The following is a 17,757-nucleotide window of genomic DNA, read 5'->3' as shown; positions in this document are numbered from 1 at the left end:
TCGGGCTCTACGAAATTCTCGGACTCTACGAAATCCTCGGTTCAGGCGTGGACTCGGAGGCCAAGAGGACGACGGTCAAGGGCAGCGACCCTTTAGCCGTTCTCGAAAGCCTTCGACCGCCTCGATCCACCCTCTCGTCTCGGATTTCTGCGTTCGAGGCAATGTGGCGACGCGATTTCCCCTTAGATAAACTCGCTTGTTTGTGAGCTTGAATGGGGAATCTCGGGCGGAGGCTGGTCGATTGGGGTTTCACGGATGTCCGCGGAGTTTCTGTGCGTTCCTATCTCGTCTCCTTCCCATCTTGGCTCTAAGTCGCTTGCATGCCCTACCGAGATGCTGACACGCTTGGTTTACCAAATAGGGTGGCTGGATCGGAATCACCTGGATCTGGAACATCGTCTGGTTCTTCCCTCTCGACGGAGTCAAGTTCGGTGTCCGCGCGCTCGTCAAGATGTTCAACAACCGCCGCTCGAAGCGTGTTGCCGCCCCCGTCGACATGACTGTCACCCGCACCCAGTCGCGTCACGAGTCGCTCTACTCGAACCGAGTGTCGTTCCTCAAGCGTGCCCAGCGCTCCGTCGGGCTCGGCAACAAGAAGGTCAACATCTCGAACGCCGAGCTCCAGCGCTTCTCGTCGCGACAGGCGTCGCAGTCCGGTGCCGCCCTCCGCGCTTAGACGCGCGACTTGCCCGCGCGCTCTCTCTCTCTCTCTCGTTCCTAGACTCGCGCACCTTGCCCCCCTTCGTTTTTCCCCTCCCTCGCACGCATACCTCTCTCTCCATCCTCCTCACCCCGCTCACTGCCAGCGCTCTGCGTGCGCTGTTTGCCTTTCCCTTCTACCCGTTCATATAATGCTTCCTCGAAATAAAGTCTTACGTTTTGGCCCCTAGTACGCACGCTGGTGTCTCTCGCCGCAGAGAGAGAGAGAGATTGAATCCGAAGAGGCGTATAGACGACCCGTCCATGACAGCTCGCGCTCGAGCAGAGTCGGTCGCGCCGCGCAAGTGCTCAAATACTCACGCTCGCTCTTGCAACGCACTCGGCGCGACATTCATGCTTGCGATCGCAATACATACCAGGTCTCTGTTGCCTCCTACACACCGCATCAGGTGCAAGGCGTCCAACACAGTTACATTCGGATGAACCAGCTTGATCAATTGACCCCTGTCCCTACTCGACGACTCGTCGCAAGTACTTTCACTTACAACTGTCGCCAGCTCCCTCGCGCCCGCTCTGAGATCAATCACCCTGACTAACTAGCTGTGTATAACCCGGTCAGGATCACCGGTAGCTCTGCGCGAGACGTCCAAGCCTGCTTGCCACTACGACACGCTCACGACCTCGTCCGGACAGGTGCACATGGCCACTCAGCCCCTATCTCTTGAATCCTGGCGGTTCTAATCCACGCCCTCGTCCTCGACCCCGACAAGCGCCGATCCTGCGATGGGCACGGCAGCGACCTCGAATCAGCCCTGCGATTTCGACCTCTTGCCGTGTCGCGGGAAGACCGATCGTTCTGGCGAACGCTGATCGACAAGTGGACTACCGTCGTGCTCTCACCGACCAAAGGCTTCCTGGGGTTGGCCTCCGACACTGAAGTAGCCGCTTCGCTCTTGCGCTTCTCGTGCACACGCTGCTTCGTGCTCCGGCTATCTTGATGATCTCTCTGGATCTCCTCGATTCTAGAAAACGCACGACAACACCAATGTCGACCGCTTGCATCACACGCGCTCCGCTGGCTTGTTGTCTACCGCTTCCTTCGCCCACACTTGCACCGCGAACGAGCTTTCGAACGAGCAGGCCGGAGCCCTAGCGCGGACTGTTGCAGCCGTCAATCTTGCAATCACCGCGGTGGAGCAAATTTGCCAGATCAATAGGTCGACGAGACTCGTCGAGAACAGGGGGCCAGTCACGAGCTCTTTACAATCTCTGCCGAGTCGAACATGGACAAGAATGACGAGTGGTGAGCGATCATGATGAGTGTCTGTTAGTTCTATCCGCACTCATCGGTCCGTGCCTGCCTTTGGCGCTACGCAGCAATATTGAGAGCGATAGGCGCATCGGCGACTCGCAGACTGGCTCGGATTGTGTCAGAATGCTCTCCGCTCAATGTCGCTTGGAGGAAATACGGTATTCTTCAGGGTCATTGTCAGGGCGAACATGCAAAGGGAATTACCACCATCAGCATCGACCTGATCAATTACAGCGAAACCAAGGTCAAGAATGAGACGCTCAGTTCGCGGTCCGCTGTCCTCCTGACCTCGAAGCGCGTCACACGCGCATATGAAGTGATTCGACTCTCTCACTCAGTAACAAGCGGTCGAAGCGACTGCTGTCGGTCAGTCATTCCACGAGACGGGTGGATACGAGGCGCGCAATCTATGGATCACGCGACTCGATCGACAGGGCAATCGTGCCATCGCGAGGGCGACGTTCTCAAAGTCATCTTGGGTCCAGAATTAGACCCAGGAGGACGACTCGCGGGCAGTTCGAGAGGAGGCCGAACGGACCTTCGACTTGGTAGCCGAGCGATACATCCAGGACGCGGCGGACTACGACCGACAGCTCGACGAGAAGTCAACCGTTGCGGCCACACAGGGATGGCTCGATGGGAAGCGACCCTCGCCGAAGCTCAACATGTTCTACGAACGTCGCGAAGACCCGAAGAAGCGTTCCCATGCGGTAAGCCTTTGCCTGTTCGACATATCAAGCGCAAACTGATGGCGCTTTCTTCAGGAATGGGCGGTGCGCCTCGCTTTGAGGACAGCATGCCCCGGATCTCGCTCAACCGTGCGCGATGTCGCCGATCTCGATCTCGAGATTGTACCTAAGGACTTGTTAAAACGGTGTTCAACGGTCGAAGGTGACATGATCGTGATCCGCAGCGAGTACACTGGGCAGGTGATCGCCTCACTTCCCAGCGAAAAGGTGCCGCGTTCGGAGTACTACGAGTACCTGGTCGAACATCGTGAGCCTTCCTTGTCGAACTACATCCCTGAGCGGTCTCTGTCGACGCTTCTGGATGCTCTACTGCTTCCACGAGCAGTTTTGTGCAGTTTCCGGAACCAGCAACCTCTCGGTCGACCACGAGTACCAGGTTTCTGTTCGCCTTTCATGACAAGTCATGACTCGCAAAGGATGGAACGGGTTTGCCATCTGAAAGGCGAACAGAAACCTGGTAATCGTGATCCACTGCGAGGTTGATGTTTCCGGAACCTGAGCAAATCGCTCGACTGACCAGCAGGGCGGCCAGAAGCGTCGACAGAGAGCGTACAGGGACAGCCACGGCTCGATAAGGAACGCTTACAATGTTCGACTCAGTACTCGTAGTCCTCCGAATACAACACCTTTTTCTGGGAAGTGAGGATCACTTGCCCAGTGTGCTCGCTTCGGATCACGAACATGTCGTCTTCGCCCGTCGAACACCTTGCGAACAGCTTCTGCGGGACAATCGCGAAATCGAGTTCGGCAACATCGCGCGCGGTTGAGCGACATCCGGGACATGCTGTACTCAAAGCGAGACGCACTCCATGCTTGTAGACTGCGTCATCAGTTTGCGCTCGGGTCGTCGACAGGCATAGGCCTGAGGCCTGGAATCGCTTCCTCGGGTCTTTGCGGCGTTCGTAGTTCATCTCGAGCTCGGCTAGGGTCGCTTCCCATCGAGCCATCTCTGCGCGTTCGCAACGCTTGCCTTGTCGTCGAGCCGTCGAGTGAAGTCATCCGCGTCCTGGATGTATCGCTCAGCGACGAAGTCAAACGTCCTTCTGGCCTTCACTCGGAGTGCTCGCGAGTCGTCTCCCGCGGTTTGATCACAGATCCAAGTTGACTTCGTGAATGTCGCCTTCGCGATGGCTTAATTGCCCTGTCGATCGAGTTGCGTAATTCAGAGATTGCGCGCCTCGTATCCACCCGTCTCGTTCAAAGCGTTCATGTTAAGTGTTTAGCGACATGTCGAATTTCCCTTTCGTCAGTATCATGCACGAGTGGGAAAAAATTGCGGATAGACGAGCATACAATAGGAGATGCCATCATATGCGGACAAACTCGTCGAGATTTGTGACGGGCGTGAGGCGTCGTCCGCTCTCGTCCCGCGTCCCAGGCCGATTGCAATTGTAGCTTGTCAGTCGAGAAACATCATGGATATGAATGCCGGTCTTTGGTCCCGGCATGATGTCAATCACATACGAGGTGGTACATTTAGACGGACTCCGCGGCGATAGACGGCCCGAGCTTCGGGAGCAGGGACCTCCCGCGCTGTCCGGGGGGAATGTTTCTGCTGTTGGCGTTGGTAGCCTAGACGAGCTGCGCAGCAGTACGTGTGGTAAATGGGACGAGTCGTGTGAGAGGAAACGGCGGGAAGCTGCGAGGTCGAGGTCTTTGCTCAAGGTGCGTCGGTCACAATGATTAGCGGGCGTACGGAAGATGAGCCCGAGCAGTATGTATCTTACGAGGTTGGGGAGATTGTGCGGCAGCGCACATGTCGATGTCGGTGCTTGATGGAAGAGGGAGGGGGGGAAAGGAAAAAGAGGGACGAGTCGCTCGCTTGTTTTTGAGCGCCCCGACTGGCGCCCACTTTCCGCAAACATCAATGTCGCAATGCCCGCAGATTCATAAACAGAACCGCAGACAAAGGACAGCGGTACCTGTGAGTATTTTTACCATGCTTTCGGCAGCCATGCAAGACCGTTCCGTAACCTTGACGACACGAGGACTGCTCAGCGTATTCGGTAGCTTGACAAATGCAAGCAAATTGATTTCAGTGCTAGCGATGCTCTGATTTGAACAATACTACCCAAGCTCAAAAAGGGGTACGAGAGAGGGATCGCTCCTGCTTGCAGACATGAGGAAGGGTATGAGATGGGCCTGAGATGGGTATAACGATGCTGATGATGTTGGAGAGGGACGAGTTGCGAATGAGAAGAAGACCAAAAGGGGGTATCGAAAGGATTCGGATGTAAAGGAATGCGATCAAGGGGCAGAGAGACAAACTTTGTCCCACACGGGCTGATTTTGAGGGTTCCAATGGTCGGGATAATTACAGCCTATTATCGGCGCGTATGATTGATGTAGGGTGGTGTTACGTGGTGTTTGAGGGCCGGGGAGAACGAGGGGAGAAGCGGTGCGAGCGTATCGAGGCAGAGTCGCCACCGAGAGTTGCTGATGAGCCAGGTCGGGGCTTGCAAGGGTTGAAAACGGGTCAACAGTAAAGCTCCCCGGAGGCCATGGGTAATAGCTCGAGTCGACCTCTGCCTCGGTCGGGATCAACCTAGCGTGTTCAGATAGGTAGTGACCCGTTTTCCAACCTTCCATAGATCCCTTCGGTTTGCGTGCACGTCTCCGAGGCATTTCAGTCATGAGGTGACTACGCGCGGCGTACGCGTAGCAGAAATTGGTGGACAGTCGAGGGTTGCGAGGGATCCAACCTTGATCGACTCCGAGCGAGTACGACCATGCAGGGTTGGCGAAGCGCTGAGGATGTTCGAGAGAGCGACCTGTTTTCCATCTGTTTTGAGGCGTATACCGGATCAGCCTCGATCAGCAGCGGGGCAATAGTTGCGTAACAAAGTGGTACCTACGTCCAGTAGAACCAATTCTGTCAAGCAGGAAGTGTAAGTCAATTGTTAGATCAAGAGCACAGACGACGGTGATGGGGCTAACTGACCTGAAAAGTGTCCATCTGAGCGTATGCGAGATCTTTCAAGCTGTCCTTGAGCTCGGAACTCCATCTCTCGTAGTCCTGTCGAAGTCAGTGCACTGGATCAGTCTCTGGTATCATCCGCTAGGCGTACTCGTCTGCCGAGAGGTACAGGGCCGAACCAACTCACCTCCCAGAATCTGCAACTTCCCCTAGGTGCACTCGGCGGGAAGAGCGGCTTGCCCGTAGCGTCGTCAGTGAAGGTACCCTCGAGGCGAGTGCCTTGGTCAACGCTGTTGACAAAGCTGCATGGTGCAAGAGACGTCAGTCTGCGTGTATTTGCTTCGGGACCAAGACCGAGCTCCTCGACCTACCGTCCACAATCATTGACAGCCAGGCTAAACTCTCCTGCGATTGGAATGCCAGCCCCGTTGAAGGTCTTGTTGAACTCGGGTGCCCAAGCTTTGCAAGGCTGCACATACGAACACAAGAATTATCGGTACATGGTAGCAGCATCGGTTGACAAGCCTTGTCCGTACCTTGAGGATCTGCTCTCTGACGGATCGCAAATCAGGCTCGGTGAACGCGAGATATCGATGCGAATCGATCGCGACCCTGTCCATTCCTCCAGTCTTGTGCTGACCCCTTGCGGACGCGTCGGTCGAAGGATTGGTTTCTGGTGTGGGAGGAAAGTCTCGGAACGAGACGCTGCTCGGGAAATTGTACCACCTTCGAGTCCCTTTGAACCCATCGTGCAGAGCAATCACCTGTACATAGATCTACATGGTGAGCTTATCGTTCTATGCATGGCGGATCGAGCGAGAAACAACTTGCGGCTCCGGAATTGGCACCGTATCCCGTATGCGAACGGATCGTCCGGTATGCTTTGGCGTAACTAGCCCGACGGAGCTTCGTGTCAATCTGAGATCCATCTCGGACAGGCCATCGCGAATGAGGCTTACAAACTCTTGAGTTGATCCGAACCGATCACGCTCATGACGGGTTCGTTCAACATGCCAAACATTTGCACGACCTACGCGCCACGGTAGACCGAGTGAGCGGGCAGCGTACTGTATTGATCCAACGGAAGACTCCCACCTCGGCAATTTCGGGTCTTGAGATGAATTCGGCGAGACTCTCGATCACATCCAGACTCCTCTGAGCATTTGCGTACCCCATGGTCGAGTGCAGCCAGTTGATCGGCCCGCACTTGCCCGAATGATTCCATCCACTGGTCAAAGGCAGAAGCAGGATATTAGACTTTGACTGTGAGGGTGACAGCGAGTGGTGGTTGAGCTTACTTCTGGGATCCGGGAACAGAATGTAGGTCGAGATTGATCCTGAGGCCGTACTTTCTCGCCCATTCGATCGCTTTCAGGAAATCTAGACCAACCGCGAACTCGTTCAGCAAGGAGCGAGCAGGCGCCTCGAGCGACAAGCTTACATTGCCAACTGGTGCGTTCGAGGAAAGGCTCGTCGGGCCATTTCTTGACAGACCAGAAGGGCAGAGGTATTCGAACCCAGTTCAGCCCTGCCGCAGCGATGTCTGCAAAGTCTTTCTCCGTCTGCACATTCCGCAAAGTCAGTCACCTGGCGAGGCGAACGAAGGCAAAGAGAATCAACTTGCGATAAAAGTGGAATAATGCTCATCGAGCACCTTGAACAAGTATTCAGGTCCCCCGACGCTCAGCAAGTTCTGCGAGAGGGTGTACTCGTCCGTCGCGGGCGCGGGCGTGGTCGAGTTCAAGAACGGTTCAAACATCGCGGGGGTGATGAACGGTTCGAGGGTCAACCAGCTGCCCGACGCAATCTGAGTATGAGCATACTGAAAGCTTGCTACGAGGACCTTCAAGAATCTCACCCTCCAACGTTGACGCCGCTGATCGTCATGGTCTCGTAATCCCATTCCTCGCGCAGGGTTGGGGTATCGTTTTGTGCCCTCGCAGGTGCTTCCGTCGAAGGCGTTCGTTGGAAAGTCCCGCCGCTAGCGTACCACACACGTCAGCGTCAAAATGGAAAGCGGCGAAAATGACAAGCACAAACTGACAATGGGTTCCGGTAGACAAACTGTTGCCCGTTGTCCATGACAATCGTGTCTCCATCTCGACCGAGACCGTCGATCGTATCCATGCGCGACGATGGAGGATCTGTAGCGGGCAGAATACCTGCTCTCCTGTCGCTGAACAGCCCGATGATTTTCTCCTGATCGAGTTGACTCCCTTGTCGGGCGACAACGGCGTAGCTCAGGTACACCATAGTTGCGACGGCAATCGCGATTCCAATGTTGAGTTGCAGAATTCTCCGCCGAGAGAGGCCCAGCAGGACGGTATGCGAGGTTGCATGCTTCGAACAAGATGGGATCGGGGGTTGACGATAGTTGAACGGCAGCATGAGCGGGGCATCCTCCTCGTCAGTGTCGTCGTCGTGTCGGTTGGAATCTCGATATCTCGAGAGATTTATGTCGCGGTCGTCGTACGAAGTGTCGAAGGCGGAAGGATGCAAGTCGATCGAGGTGGAGCGACCCGAGCGGCCTTGAGTGTGCTGCTTCCTTGGCGACCAGTCTTGGCTTGGACTCGAGTAAGATAATTTGCGTCGCTGCGGAGAGGGCGTGTCGATCGGAACGACGTGCTCGTGAGCCTGACGACGAGCCGAAGGAGGGGAAAGCTCTCCGGTGCGGCTGGGAGGGTACGACGAATTGTCGCGATCCGGGGTGGTCGGAACGGACGGAAGCGCTCTCGAGTAGTGCTCGTAAGCGATCGGCGAAGGACGGGCGCGCGGGACTGAATGAGGAGTCGTCTTCGGGAGAACTGTCGGCGTCGAGGGTTTCCGTGGCACCGGCGGAGGTGCGCTCAGGGGTTCCGCCATGATCTCGCGTAGTTCGATTGGTTCAATCACTGTGCACACATCTTGATCGAGATTCGGTGTCGCTTGAAGCGTAGATGCCAGGGCCGCGACAGTTGAGTGACTTGGCGTGCGCCTGCGATCACAAATTACTCGTTGATTCATTCGCTCGATCGCACTTGACGCTTGCTCCTGTCAAGCGAGCCCGACCCTACGCGCTCTCGATTGGATCCCTCGGTGTCAGTCAGTCAGTCAATCTCGCGAGCCGACTTCCAGCATGACGCCTTATCCGGCAATCGAGCCTTCCTCATCCCTCTTTCTCGCGTACCAACTGCGCGAGAAGACTGTCCTACTCGTAGGCGGAGGAGTCGTCGGGGCGTCCCGGCTGTATCACCTGCTATGCGCACTTCCGCGCAAAGTCGTGCTCGTCTCGCCTGAATCCGGTCTCTCGCCCGAGACTCGCTACCGACTCGAACAGGATCAGCAGCGAGCTTCCCCAGTCATCGAGTGGAGGGATCGCGAGTACGAATCCGGCGACGAAAACGGCATGGACATGGTTCTTACCGCGATCGACGAGGCCGGCCTGTCTTCGCGCATCTGCACTGCCTGTCGAACGCTCAAAATTCCGGTCAACGTTGCCGACGTGCCCAGCGAGTGCGACTTTTACTTTGGCAGCACGCTCCGCAACGGTCCGTTGAGCGTCATGGTCAGCACGAACGGCAAAGGCCCCAGGATCGCAGCGCGCATCCGTCGACGCCTCGAGCGCTCGATCCCGGTAACGTCAGGCAAAGCACTCGAGAACACGGGCAAACTTCGGATGGCCCTCCGAGCGCGCGCGAGCGGCAAAGCCAAGGAAGACATTGACCGTCGCATGGACTGGATGAGCCGTGTATGCGACCGGTGGTCGATCGCCCAACTCGAGCAGCTCGACGACGCCATGATCGCGCGCGTGCTCGACGGGTGGGAACGAGGGGAAGCGAGAGGGTACTGGGATGTGAATCGGTCAAAGTGGAGCGGATTTGGATACATTCTGAGCTGGGCGAGCAAACTCGGGATCGGGCGGTGTCCAGTCGCGAACGACGCCGACGGTCGCGTCACGCGGTGTCCGTTCGTGATGAGCACGTCGGGACTCGCTGTCGGGATTGCGTGCACGCTGGGAGCAGTCAAATACCTTTCGCATTCGAGACGACCCTAGGATATAGCGCTCGCGAACCTTGCAGGAGAATGGTGGTATATGGTTGCATGCAACATTGTCTAAGAATCCCGCGTCCATTGCCAGTTCGCATCTAGACGACTTTCGGGGCTGTATCGCGCAGGTAGAGCAAGTTTAGCTCGTGCGGAACTCGGTAGTCCAGAGCAGAGAGAATAGCGCTCACCCAAACTGACGATCTTGCCCCAACCTCGTGCCCTCAGTTCCGCAGCGACGACTCCACCGATGCGGTTGCCAATCATCTCCTTCTTGTTGTTGACTAGCACAGCCGCGTTGTCGTCGAACCTGACGTACCGCCCATCCGGTCGCCTCGTCGGATACTTTGTCCGCACGACGACCGCGCGCCTGACATCGCCTCGTCGCACTTTCGGCGCGGCAGACGATTGCGTCGTGGCGAGCGAGATGGGCCTCGCGCGCTTGACCACCACCACAATCTCGTCTCCTGTAAAGAGGCAGCGACTAGGAGATCAGCAACTTTCTTTGCGCTACAAGAGAGAATGAGCACACCTATCCGCGCCATACCGTGCCCAGTCTTGGTCTTCAATACGTTGACACACTCTGCCACGAGTGCTCCAGAGTTGTCGATAATCGCCTGTAGCGCGAACGCATTCGAGTTAATGATGAGAGTCGAGATCGCACCGCCAGTCCATATGCGACCATGCCGCCGAAGCATATTTAAGATGGAGCTTACCATGGTGGCCTTGAGTCCCAACATGGTGTTCTAGTCGCGGCGGGATGTCCGGAAGGTTAACCGGCTCAAAGACGCCTGCGCGCGTTCGCCGTGATGATCTTTCTCTCCCTCCCCTGCACGATCCACGCTTCATGCTTATTCACAGTGCTGGACAAGCTTATGAACCGCTCGGCAAGCTGGATCAGGACCGCAAGGCTTCGTTATCCGCGACATTTTCCCGTCTTTGCAATATCGCTGCTCCTGGCTGATCTCAAATGATGGTCTAGCCCTTGGACCATGTGCGAGCTCTGTGAGCTTCAGCCTGACCAGTGGATCGCCACTGGCGCTGTAACCGTCCGGATATTGCTCTCTCGTCGCCGACGCGTTCGCACCCGCAGGCTCGCGTACACGGTCCGTGGTCGCTCAAACCCCATTTCGGACGAGCCTACAAATACCTGCATGCGCACCTCGCCGGTAGGTCTGTGCATCGCCGTTCCGCACCGCTGCAGGCCCCACGCCGCTGCTCTATAAGCGGCTTTCGTCTCGCTCCTGGTCTCTGGAGCCGACCTTGACCTCTGCTGCGTCTAAACGATGTCAAACGAAGAGCAGTACTTTCCGGACGAGCCACATCCGTGGGCGAGATCGCCGCAACCTATCCATGTCGCATCGCTCAATCGGGCGACCTCGCCGCTAACCGTCAACCCATCTGAACTCACGGTCTCAGCATCGCGTATCTTCTCGCAAGCTCCGCCACTGGGCTCTTCGCCTCGCCTCGATCGCTATGGGAGGCTCGCCGATATCGTGCCTTCGCAACATGACTCTTCTTCCACGATCAGACATAAATCTTCAAGCTTTGTACCTCAACCACAGAGACAGATGAGTGATCAGGGCTTATCGGGCTCAGTAGGATTACCGGGTCCCACGTCCAAATTCGTCGCTGTATCGCGAGACCAATTCGCCGGAGCGACATCGGCATCGCACGTTCTTGTTCCGACTTCTGTACGAGCCCTGGACTCCACGCCAGCGCGCCGCGGACCGCCAAACTTCAGGTCACAATTCATCGCCACTGGACGCGAAAATGGTGGCCCACCGTCTCGCCCTGTGACATTCCGAGGAATGGCACCACCGCGAAAGACCTTGACTCCAGAAGCAAAGCGTATTCAGTTCGAGGAAGACATCGTTACCGCGCTGCGCGCCCACCATTCGAATCTCGAGGTCCCCATCACCAGCACGTCAAAGGAGGCGACGAAGGCGCGGAACAAGAAATTGAAAGCGTCGCGCCAGAAATACACACGGCTTCTCGCACGCTACCACAAGTTCCTCGGTAAATATTCTGACGTCGAGCCAAGTCCCGCTCATCTAGAGTTAGTGGAGAAAGACAGGGCCGAGACATGGAGCTGATCAGACTGTGTGGTGAGATAGGCAGAAGACCAAGGGAACTCCTGCATCTGCAGCTTGAAATTTCTACACGTTGAGCAAGGCATTGGCAGGACTGTCGGGCTAGTTGGCCCGGAAAGGTGTTGCAAGGCTTTGTATTCTCGCCCATGCAGAAAAAGTCGAGGTTGGCCCGAACGGTGATTGCAGTCAATTCGGGACAAAAGAGGAAAATATAGTCATTCTGCAGCTACGTCAAAAGACCGTCATAGGTCGTGATACACGACACGTTGACGAGATGTAAGCATGCGCTTGTTGAGCGTATGAGCTGTTCGAGCCGAAGGAGTTCCTGGAGGCGAAGGAGCTCGAGACTCGCGATTGCTGGGCCACGCGCTCGGCCTCATACTGGTCCTGGAACTGTTCTGATGAGTCGGAGCACCTGCAGCTCGGGTTCCTCCACCAACTGTATGCAAGAGTGCAAGGGTCTCAGGCGTGAAGAAATCGTGAGGATTGGTTTCTGGACGTCGCGGCTGCGAAACAGCAAGGTAGAATGAATCGAAAGCCCGCATCGCACAGACTAGGACTCGGCTCGCACCGTTACATGCTGTTCCGCCCAGTACCGCGCCATTACACGCTCAGCCCTTTTTCCATCATCCCCAAAAAATGCGGTAATCGTGGCGTGCAGTTCTTCGAGCTGGCGTGAAACATTTTGCGTTTCTTCTGCAATCAATGCTGGGTCCCAGCCTGCAAGGTCGACATGGTCGTGAGCGAGCGTACGTTCGTATGTCAACCAGTAATGAAGGTAGCGTACTTGTGTCCTGCCGCGTGTGCGTACTTGTGTTCTGCCGCATGTGCTCGAGAGCGTTCCAGTGTCGATAGCATTTTTCCACTTTACCTCGAAGTCAGCGAACAACGCCGACACGAGATGGAGGAGTTACTCACTGGCCTCATAAAGTTCTGCAGAGAGTGTTAGCAACAAGAACGTATGCTTGTAGACCCTGCTCCCACAATGCGAACTTACCACGGGACAGCTCGGGTCGCTCGGGTGCTGTATGCATAGCTACGGTATTCTGCACTTGAAAATTGAAGAGCAGAAGAGCAACAGGGTCTTGCAAGCCCTCCTGATTGCGGCTTGGCGGCCATTCGCACAAACCTTGTCTCACCGCCTATCGGATGCATTTAGTGTCCGCGGGCGTTTCAGGAGATTGCGTCAGAATCCGCACAGTCCGACAGACGATAAGCTACCCGCAAGCGACGGAGTTACGAGACTCTCGATTCGGCCTTTTCCGTCAATCCAAGCGTGGCAAAACAGTATTGGTTTTCTCATTCCCGTTTTTTGTTCCGGAGGACCGAGGTATGCATAGCTTGTACGATGTGATGGTAAGAATCGTACATGAGGTACAAAGGAATCACGACCCATCTGGAATGAACCCATCTCAGCAGTGCGCATGATGAGTAGACCGAGAAGAGGAACTGACAAGCCATTGAAGAACAGAAGATAGACGTAGGTGTACAACCAGTGCGACGCGTTGAGAGCGGGTGAGCCCGTGATCCATTCGGGAAAGAACTGAAAATGGCCAGAGGTTTTCAGTCAAAACTGCAGATTCCGTGGCAGACAGCGGAAAAACTCACAGTCATCATTCCGCCATAGATCTCGGCAGTTCTGCATGACAAGCTTGGAATCAGTACTGAACTTGTTTACAGGAGGAATAGGCGTGGCTCACGACAGGACCACACTGCAGAGTATGTCAGCTTGAATGTTCGGTTCACGAAGGAGGAGAAGGTAGTGCTCACATCCAATACCTCCACGCAGGGTTTTCTGACACCATGAGTTTCATCAAGTAGACACACAAGGGTCCCGCGCCGAGTACCGTGATGAGCTCAATCGAGACGACGGTAGAATCGGCGGTTCCCCATCTCGTGTCCGCCCGCGCATACTCTTGCCACAAGAGCGCGAAGGGTCCTTGACTCGTGTTGACGCTGCGAGGTACCGGGAAGCTCTGCCACAGGAAGGAACCCTCGAGGATGCTATCGAAGCGTGTTGGTACATCAGTAATTGGGCCGTCCTTTCCTCAATGGGGACGACGAGTGGAATCATGCTCACAAATGGGTCAAAGCATCGAATGCGAGCCAGACAAACGTCCACTTCTCGATCCGGTCTCGGTAGGAGCGAGTGGGGAGCAACGTCTTTGCGAGCAGCAACGCGGCGAACAAGAGCGCGACCGTCGCTAGGAGAGACAGTACGGTCGTAGCATTCAGGAGCGTCGGCGGCGGGCCGAGACTTGCCATAGTCTTGACAAGGTTTGATGAGAAGCAGGGACAGACGAATGGCCCCTGTTCGCCTCCTTTTCGAAACTTGCGCTTGTCTGGTTCAGCAGTCTCTGAATCCGAGATTATCGTGCGCTACGCTCAGGTTCAGAAGTAATGGTAAAACCCTCGAAGACTTTCACCCATTTCAGGCACTCGAGACGAGGTCCAAGCCGCGACGGAATCAAAGCAACTACTTGCGACATTGGTGACAAAAACACAGACTAATATACACAGTACTGCTGTAAAGATTTGCTCTGTTGAGACCTGCACGCACGCGCGTGATGTTCAAGCTTGGCTTCTTTTCTTCTCGTCATTCCTCCTCCTCTTCCTCCGAGTCGGGGATGATGAGTTCTTGAGAAGCCTTCTTGTTCTGACTCTTCTTCTTCTTCTTCTTGCGTTTGCCACCCGATCTTTCGTATTCGTAGTCGGACTCGAGCGAAGGCAGCGCCTCGGGATCGGCGAGCACAAACTCGAACCTCTGCCGGATCTCGTCTTTGCTTCGACTTCTTGCTTCGGCCTTGTCAAGTTCTTTCATCTCGTGTGGCTTGAACGCGGGGAGGAAGTACCGTTGCGAATCGAGCGAGACGTTTTCGTCGGCGAGACTGTATTGTGCCGCCTCGGCGCGTTGACTGAAGTTTCCGGAACAATGCACTCAGCTTAGCTTACAATCCGAGGAGGCAACGTGGTAGGGAATTCACCAGAACTGAATGCCTGGAAGCGGCGCAAGCCAAAGCGAATCAATTTCGGGCGAGACGCGCATGACCTGCCAGTGCGAACCGCGCTTTGATCAGGCCTTGAGCGCAGCGAGACACGATAGCGAAAGCCTTTCTCGCTTACGATGGCTGGCCAAGAGCGGACCATCTTGAAGCAAGTGATGTAGACCACTTGTCTGAGCTTGAACACCCTTTCGGCCAGGTCCTCCTCTTTCGGGACAACTTGCTGCAGCCTCCTCGAGTGACGGGTGGCGTTTGGGTCTTGTGGGTGCAATACAGGTCGGGCAGCTCGTCCGGACGACGTTTTGAGTCTCTTGGCGACCGAAGGTTTCGACTCTTCAGCTTCGGAGGATGAAAGTATAGACGGCGTTCTCCTCGGCTTTCCACGAGAGCTGCGCGACGGGGCCGAAGTGGAGCTTCTCGTCGATTTCTTCGTCGTCGACTTGGACCCGTTCGAGGGACCGGCCTCTTGGAGAGAACGGTTCTGATGGCGCGAACGCTTCTTTGCCCAAATGTCGTTGCGCTCGTTACCCGCACTGTCATTGTCACAGCTCTCGTCACTGTCGTAAGCTCGTGAATCTCGATTTTTGACAGGGCCACCTCGTTTGTTCTTCGGATCGCTGCGAGTCGGTTTCTTGATTTTGCTCCTGCTCTTCTTCCGCTCCGCTTGCTCTCGTTCATTCTTTCGCGCAAAGTACGCAAGCTGATCGTCATCGAGCAAGTAATCGTCGTCAGACTCTGAGGGTTCCGAGTCATCCTGCTTGATTGCGGTCTCCTTCTTCCTGTCATGCGTCTTGACTTTCGCTCGAGGCTTCAGCTTGGCCGAGGTGCTGTCCGATACGAGGTCTTCTGCTTCTTCGTCCGAATCCAGCTCGTTTACCCGGCTCCCTTTCCGGCGAGGTTGAGGCATTGCAGGTTGAACCTTCTTTTTGACGACTGGATTGCGCTTCGGTCGAGTGATTTCTGGGGCGACTGCCTGACTGTTTCCGATCAATTGTTCTCGATCGTTGTCGACGTCGGGAACCGCGTCGGGTCCGGGCTTCGGGTGCTTGGCAACCCTCGAAGTCGACGCCGGGTTCGTGGTAGTCGCCAGAGCTTGTTTTCCAAGGTCTGCTGGGTCCTCGACGTCGAGACCTAGGTCGTTCCGATCCAAGTCGAGCAGTCGCGCTTTTTCGTCCCCTTGTTCAGCATCGCTTTCGATGTACTCTCCCATGAGAGCACTCCGCGCGGCAGATGGTTCTGGTCCCAGCTCTTTCTGGGCTGCCGAAGGTGGCTCGAAATCTGAACCCGTCGGCGACGAGGAGCGGGATCTGTGACGAGAACGTGATTGAGAACTAGATAAGGTAAAGGGAGGGACAAGGACGAGGAGGGAAGACGAGGCTAGTGACTTTGCGTTGCGGAAGGGGGATCGACAAACTCACCCTCCAAGCCTCTCCAGCTCTTGAAGTGCCGCTTCGAGGTTGGCAAGCAGGTGCCAGAGTCGCGAACAGTCGAGCTCGCTGAGCTCGCCGGTATGCTTGACGGCGTGCACCGCCTCGAGGGTCTGTGTCACGAGCCTGTCGGTGACCTGCTCTGGTAGAAGAGGCACTTCCGCCACGATGCCCAAGAGCGAGCCCATCAGGGGTACCGGGACGGCCAAAGCATGGGCGAGTAAGGCGGGAAACGAGCCTGCCGGATCAGCGGCGCGAATGTGGTCGTCACGATCAGCAGGCAATGGTACCGTGCTCGCGAGGGTCGTGACACGCTGTTCGATCAGCTCAAGCTGGTCCAAGGTGCTCATCCCGGCGCGCTCGAGTTGCTGGCAATGAATGGCTCATGGAAGAGGAGAGATGTCAATTCTGACGCGAATCTTTTGATTGACATTACGGTGTTATTTATTACAAAGTTCCTCCGCCTTGTCTCTCTATCGTTTCACGAATGGAAGCCCCGCTCCCGATAACAGTGCCCTCGCTTGGTCTTGTGCGCCTCGACCTTTTGCAGACGTGATGCAGAAGATGTTCATGCCGAACGTTTTCGGATACTGATCGAGGTTGATCTCGATTTGCGGGAAGAGGCCCATCGCCTCTGGAGGAAGTCCGAACGAGACGACACCCGACGTCGCCGAGGTCGACTGACGCGGCTGCGAAGCGGGTGGGAGCGGGATACCGTTGAACGTCTTGAGGCGCGGCAGGACAAAGTCGACGAGCGACTCGAGGAACGCGTACATGGGTTGACCGCGCAGCTCGACCTTGACTCCGGTCGGGGCGCCGGCACGGATCTTGAACGACGCCGACTTCTTGGTCGAGCGGGTGATGACGAGCCCTTGACCCGAACCGGGACCGTACGGCCCTGGGTGCTTCGATTGCGGCGGCTCGCCCGTCACGGCCTCGAACGCCATCAGGAGCGGGAGCAGGTTCGACTTGCCCGCGAGCGCCGTTTTGGACATGGATTCAATCACGATCGACTCGAGACGAGGGAGCGTTTGCGGCGAGACGTAAGACGGGTTGGGCACGAGGTAACGGTTGCCTTTCGGACGCGGCGGGGCTCGGTTCTCGGCGTACGGGTTGTGCGGTGACCAGATTGGGGACCGGCTGAGTGGGTTGGGCAGCGCGTGCGAGTTGGCATGCACGGGGTGGTTGTACAGCATGTAGAGGAGGTCGTGTGAGAGCGACTGGGTGTAGTGATCCTGAATCCGCGAGCGAGACGTATCGCCATACGTGATACGGTGCAAGTGTTCGGTCGAGGATGCTGCGGGCTGGCTGGATGCATTCGTTGCCGACGAGGAGGGAGACGAGGAAGAAGATGAAGCGGAGCGAGTTGCAACGAACGCCGCGGGAGGAGACGCAGCTGCCCGGGTAGCGGTCCTCGTGAGAGTCGCTGCTGCCTTGATCTTGTCCATCCTCGTGCGCAGTGGGGGTCCGAAGCGAGCGACGCGGCGGAGTCAACCTCGAGGAATTGAATTCGCATAATTTCCCATCTCCTGATCTTGGTCGCTCTTCGCCCCCGTCGTCGTCGTAACCCGCAC

General features: G+C 56.3%; 9 protein-coding genes across 9 annotated transcripts; 4 read left to right on the top strand and 5 right to left on the bottom strand.

Moving 5' to 3' along the window:
* Nucleotides 1-212: 212 nt before the first annotated feature.
* JCM15063_001795 (uncharacterized protein) lies at nucleotides 213-676 on the top strand (the record flags this gene model as incomplete). Its single annotated transcript, XM_076678929.1, has 2 exons — nucleotides 213-272; nucleotides 362-676. The coding sequence occupies 2 exons, from the start codon at nucleotides 213-215 to the stop codon at nucleotides 674-676; spliced, it is 375 nt and encodes a 124-aa protein (XP_076533926.1).
* Nucleotides 677-2,637: 1,961 nt separating this feature from the next.
* On the top strand, nucleotides 2,638-3,118 carry JCM15063_001794 (uncharacterized protein; the record flags this gene model as incomplete). Its single annotated transcript, XM_076678928.1, has 3 exons — nucleotides 2,638-2,682; nucleotides 2,737-2,968; nucleotides 3,057-3,118. The coding sequence occupies 3 exons, from the start codon at nucleotides 2,638-2,640 to the stop codon at nucleotides 3,116-3,118; spliced, it is 339 nt and encodes a 112-aa protein (XP_076533925.1).
* Nucleotides 3,119-3,317: 199 nt separating this feature from the next.
* JCM15063_001793 (uncharacterized protein) lies at nucleotides 3,318-8,500 on the bottom strand (the record flags this gene model as incomplete). Its single annotated transcript, XM_076678927.1, has 15 exons — nucleotides 3,318-3,670; nucleotides 5,082-5,503; nucleotides 5,577-5,593; nucleotides 5,663-5,737; nucleotides 5,826-5,940; nucleotides 6,010-6,107; nucleotides 6,175-6,402; nucleotides 6,470-6,530; nucleotides 6,598-6,668; nucleotides 6,734-6,866; nucleotides 6,937-7,018; nucleotides 7,080-7,200; nucleotides 7,263-7,431; nucleotides 7,497-7,619; nucleotides 7,683-8,500. 15 exons carry the CDS (start codon nucleotides 8,498-8,500, stop codon nucleotides 3,318-3,320), a joined length of 2,886 nt encoding a protein of 961 aa, XP_076533924.1.
* A 253-nt stretch (nucleotides 8,501-8,753) lies between these two features.
* On the top strand, nucleotides 8,754-9,671 carry MET8 (bifunctional precorrin-2 dehydrogenase/sirohydrochlorin ferrochelatase MET8; the record flags this gene model as incomplete). The annotated part of the gene is made up of 1 exon (XM_076678926.1): nucleotides 8,754-9,671. The coding sequence occupies one exon, from the start codon at nucleotides 8,754-8,756 to the stop codon at nucleotides 9,669-9,671; it is 918 nt and encodes a 305-aa protein (XP_076533923.1).
* A 91-nt stretch (nucleotides 9,672-9,762) lies between these two features.
* MRPL38 (mitochondrial 54S ribosomal protein uL14m MRPL38) lies at nucleotides 9,763-10,401 on the bottom strand (the record flags this gene model as incomplete). Its single annotated transcript, XM_076678925.1, has 4 exons — nucleotides 9,763-9,779; nucleotides 9,853-10,128; nucleotides 10,194-10,278; nucleotides 10,378-10,401. The coding sequence occupies 4 exons, from the start codon at nucleotides 10,399-10,401 to the stop codon at nucleotides 9,763-9,765; spliced, it is 402 nt and encodes a 133-aa protein (XP_076533922.1).
* A 546-nt stretch (nucleotides 10,402-10,947) lies between these two features.
* JCM15063_001790 (uncharacterized protein) lies at nucleotides 10,948-11,815 on the top strand (the record flags this gene model as incomplete). Its single annotated transcript, XM_076678924.1, has 2 exons — nucleotides 10,948-11,720; nucleotides 11,779-11,815. 2 exons carry the CDS (start codon nucleotides 10,948-10,950, stop codon nucleotides 11,813-11,815), a joined length of 810 nt encoding a protein of 269 aa, XP_076533921.1.
* Nucleotides 11,816-13,053: 1,238 nt separating this feature from the next.
* JCM15063_001789 (EXPERA domain-containing protein) lies at nucleotides 13,054-14,019 on the bottom strand (the record flags this gene model as incomplete). The annotated part of the gene is made up of 6 exons (XM_076678923.1): nucleotides 13,054-13,150; nucleotides 13,209-13,297; nucleotides 13,363-13,393; nucleotides 13,455-13,466; nucleotides 13,525-13,758; nucleotides 13,835-14,019. 6 exons carry the CDS (start codon nucleotides 14,017-14,019, stop codon nucleotides 13,054-13,056), a joined length of 648 nt encoding a protein of 215 aa, XP_076533920.1.
* A 331-nt stretch (nucleotides 14,020-14,350) lies between these two features.
* On the bottom strand, nucleotides 14,351-16,533 carry JCM15063_001788 (uncharacterized protein; the record flags this gene model as incomplete). Its single annotated transcript, XM_076678922.1, has 4 exons — nucleotides 14,351-14,669; nucleotides 14,739-14,803; nucleotides 14,878-16,063; nucleotides 16,175-16,533. 4 exons carry the CDS (start codon nucleotides 16,531-16,533, stop codon nucleotides 14,351-14,353), a joined length of 1,929 nt encoding a protein of 642 aa, XP_076533919.1.
* Nucleotides 16,534-16,656: 123 nt separating this feature from the next.
* Nucleotides 16,657-17,631, bottom strand: MRPL7 (mitochondrial 54S ribosomal protein uL5m MRPL7; the record flags this gene model as incomplete). Its single annotated transcript, XM_076678921.1, has 1 exon — nucleotides 16,657-17,631. One exon carries the CDS (start codon nucleotides 17,629-17,631, stop codon nucleotides 16,657-16,659), a length of 975 nt encoding a protein of 324 aa, XP_076533918.1.
* Between the last annotated feature and the right edge of the window lie 126 nt (nucleotides 17,632-17,757).

The sequence above is a fragment of the Sporobolomyces koalae genome (assembly GCF_050403365.1).
Source record: "Sporobolomyces koalae JCM15063 DNA, S_koalae_JCM15063T_v1_ctg18, whole genome shotgun sequence".
NCBI classification, from domain to species: domain Eukaryota; kingdom Fungi; phylum Basidiomycota; class Microbotryomycetes; order Sporidiobolales; family Sporidiobolaceae; genus Sporobolomyces; species Sporobolomyces koalae.
The sequence above is the reverse complement of the archived record's forward strand: the minus strand, read 5'-3'. Positions and strand labels throughout refer to the sequence as shown.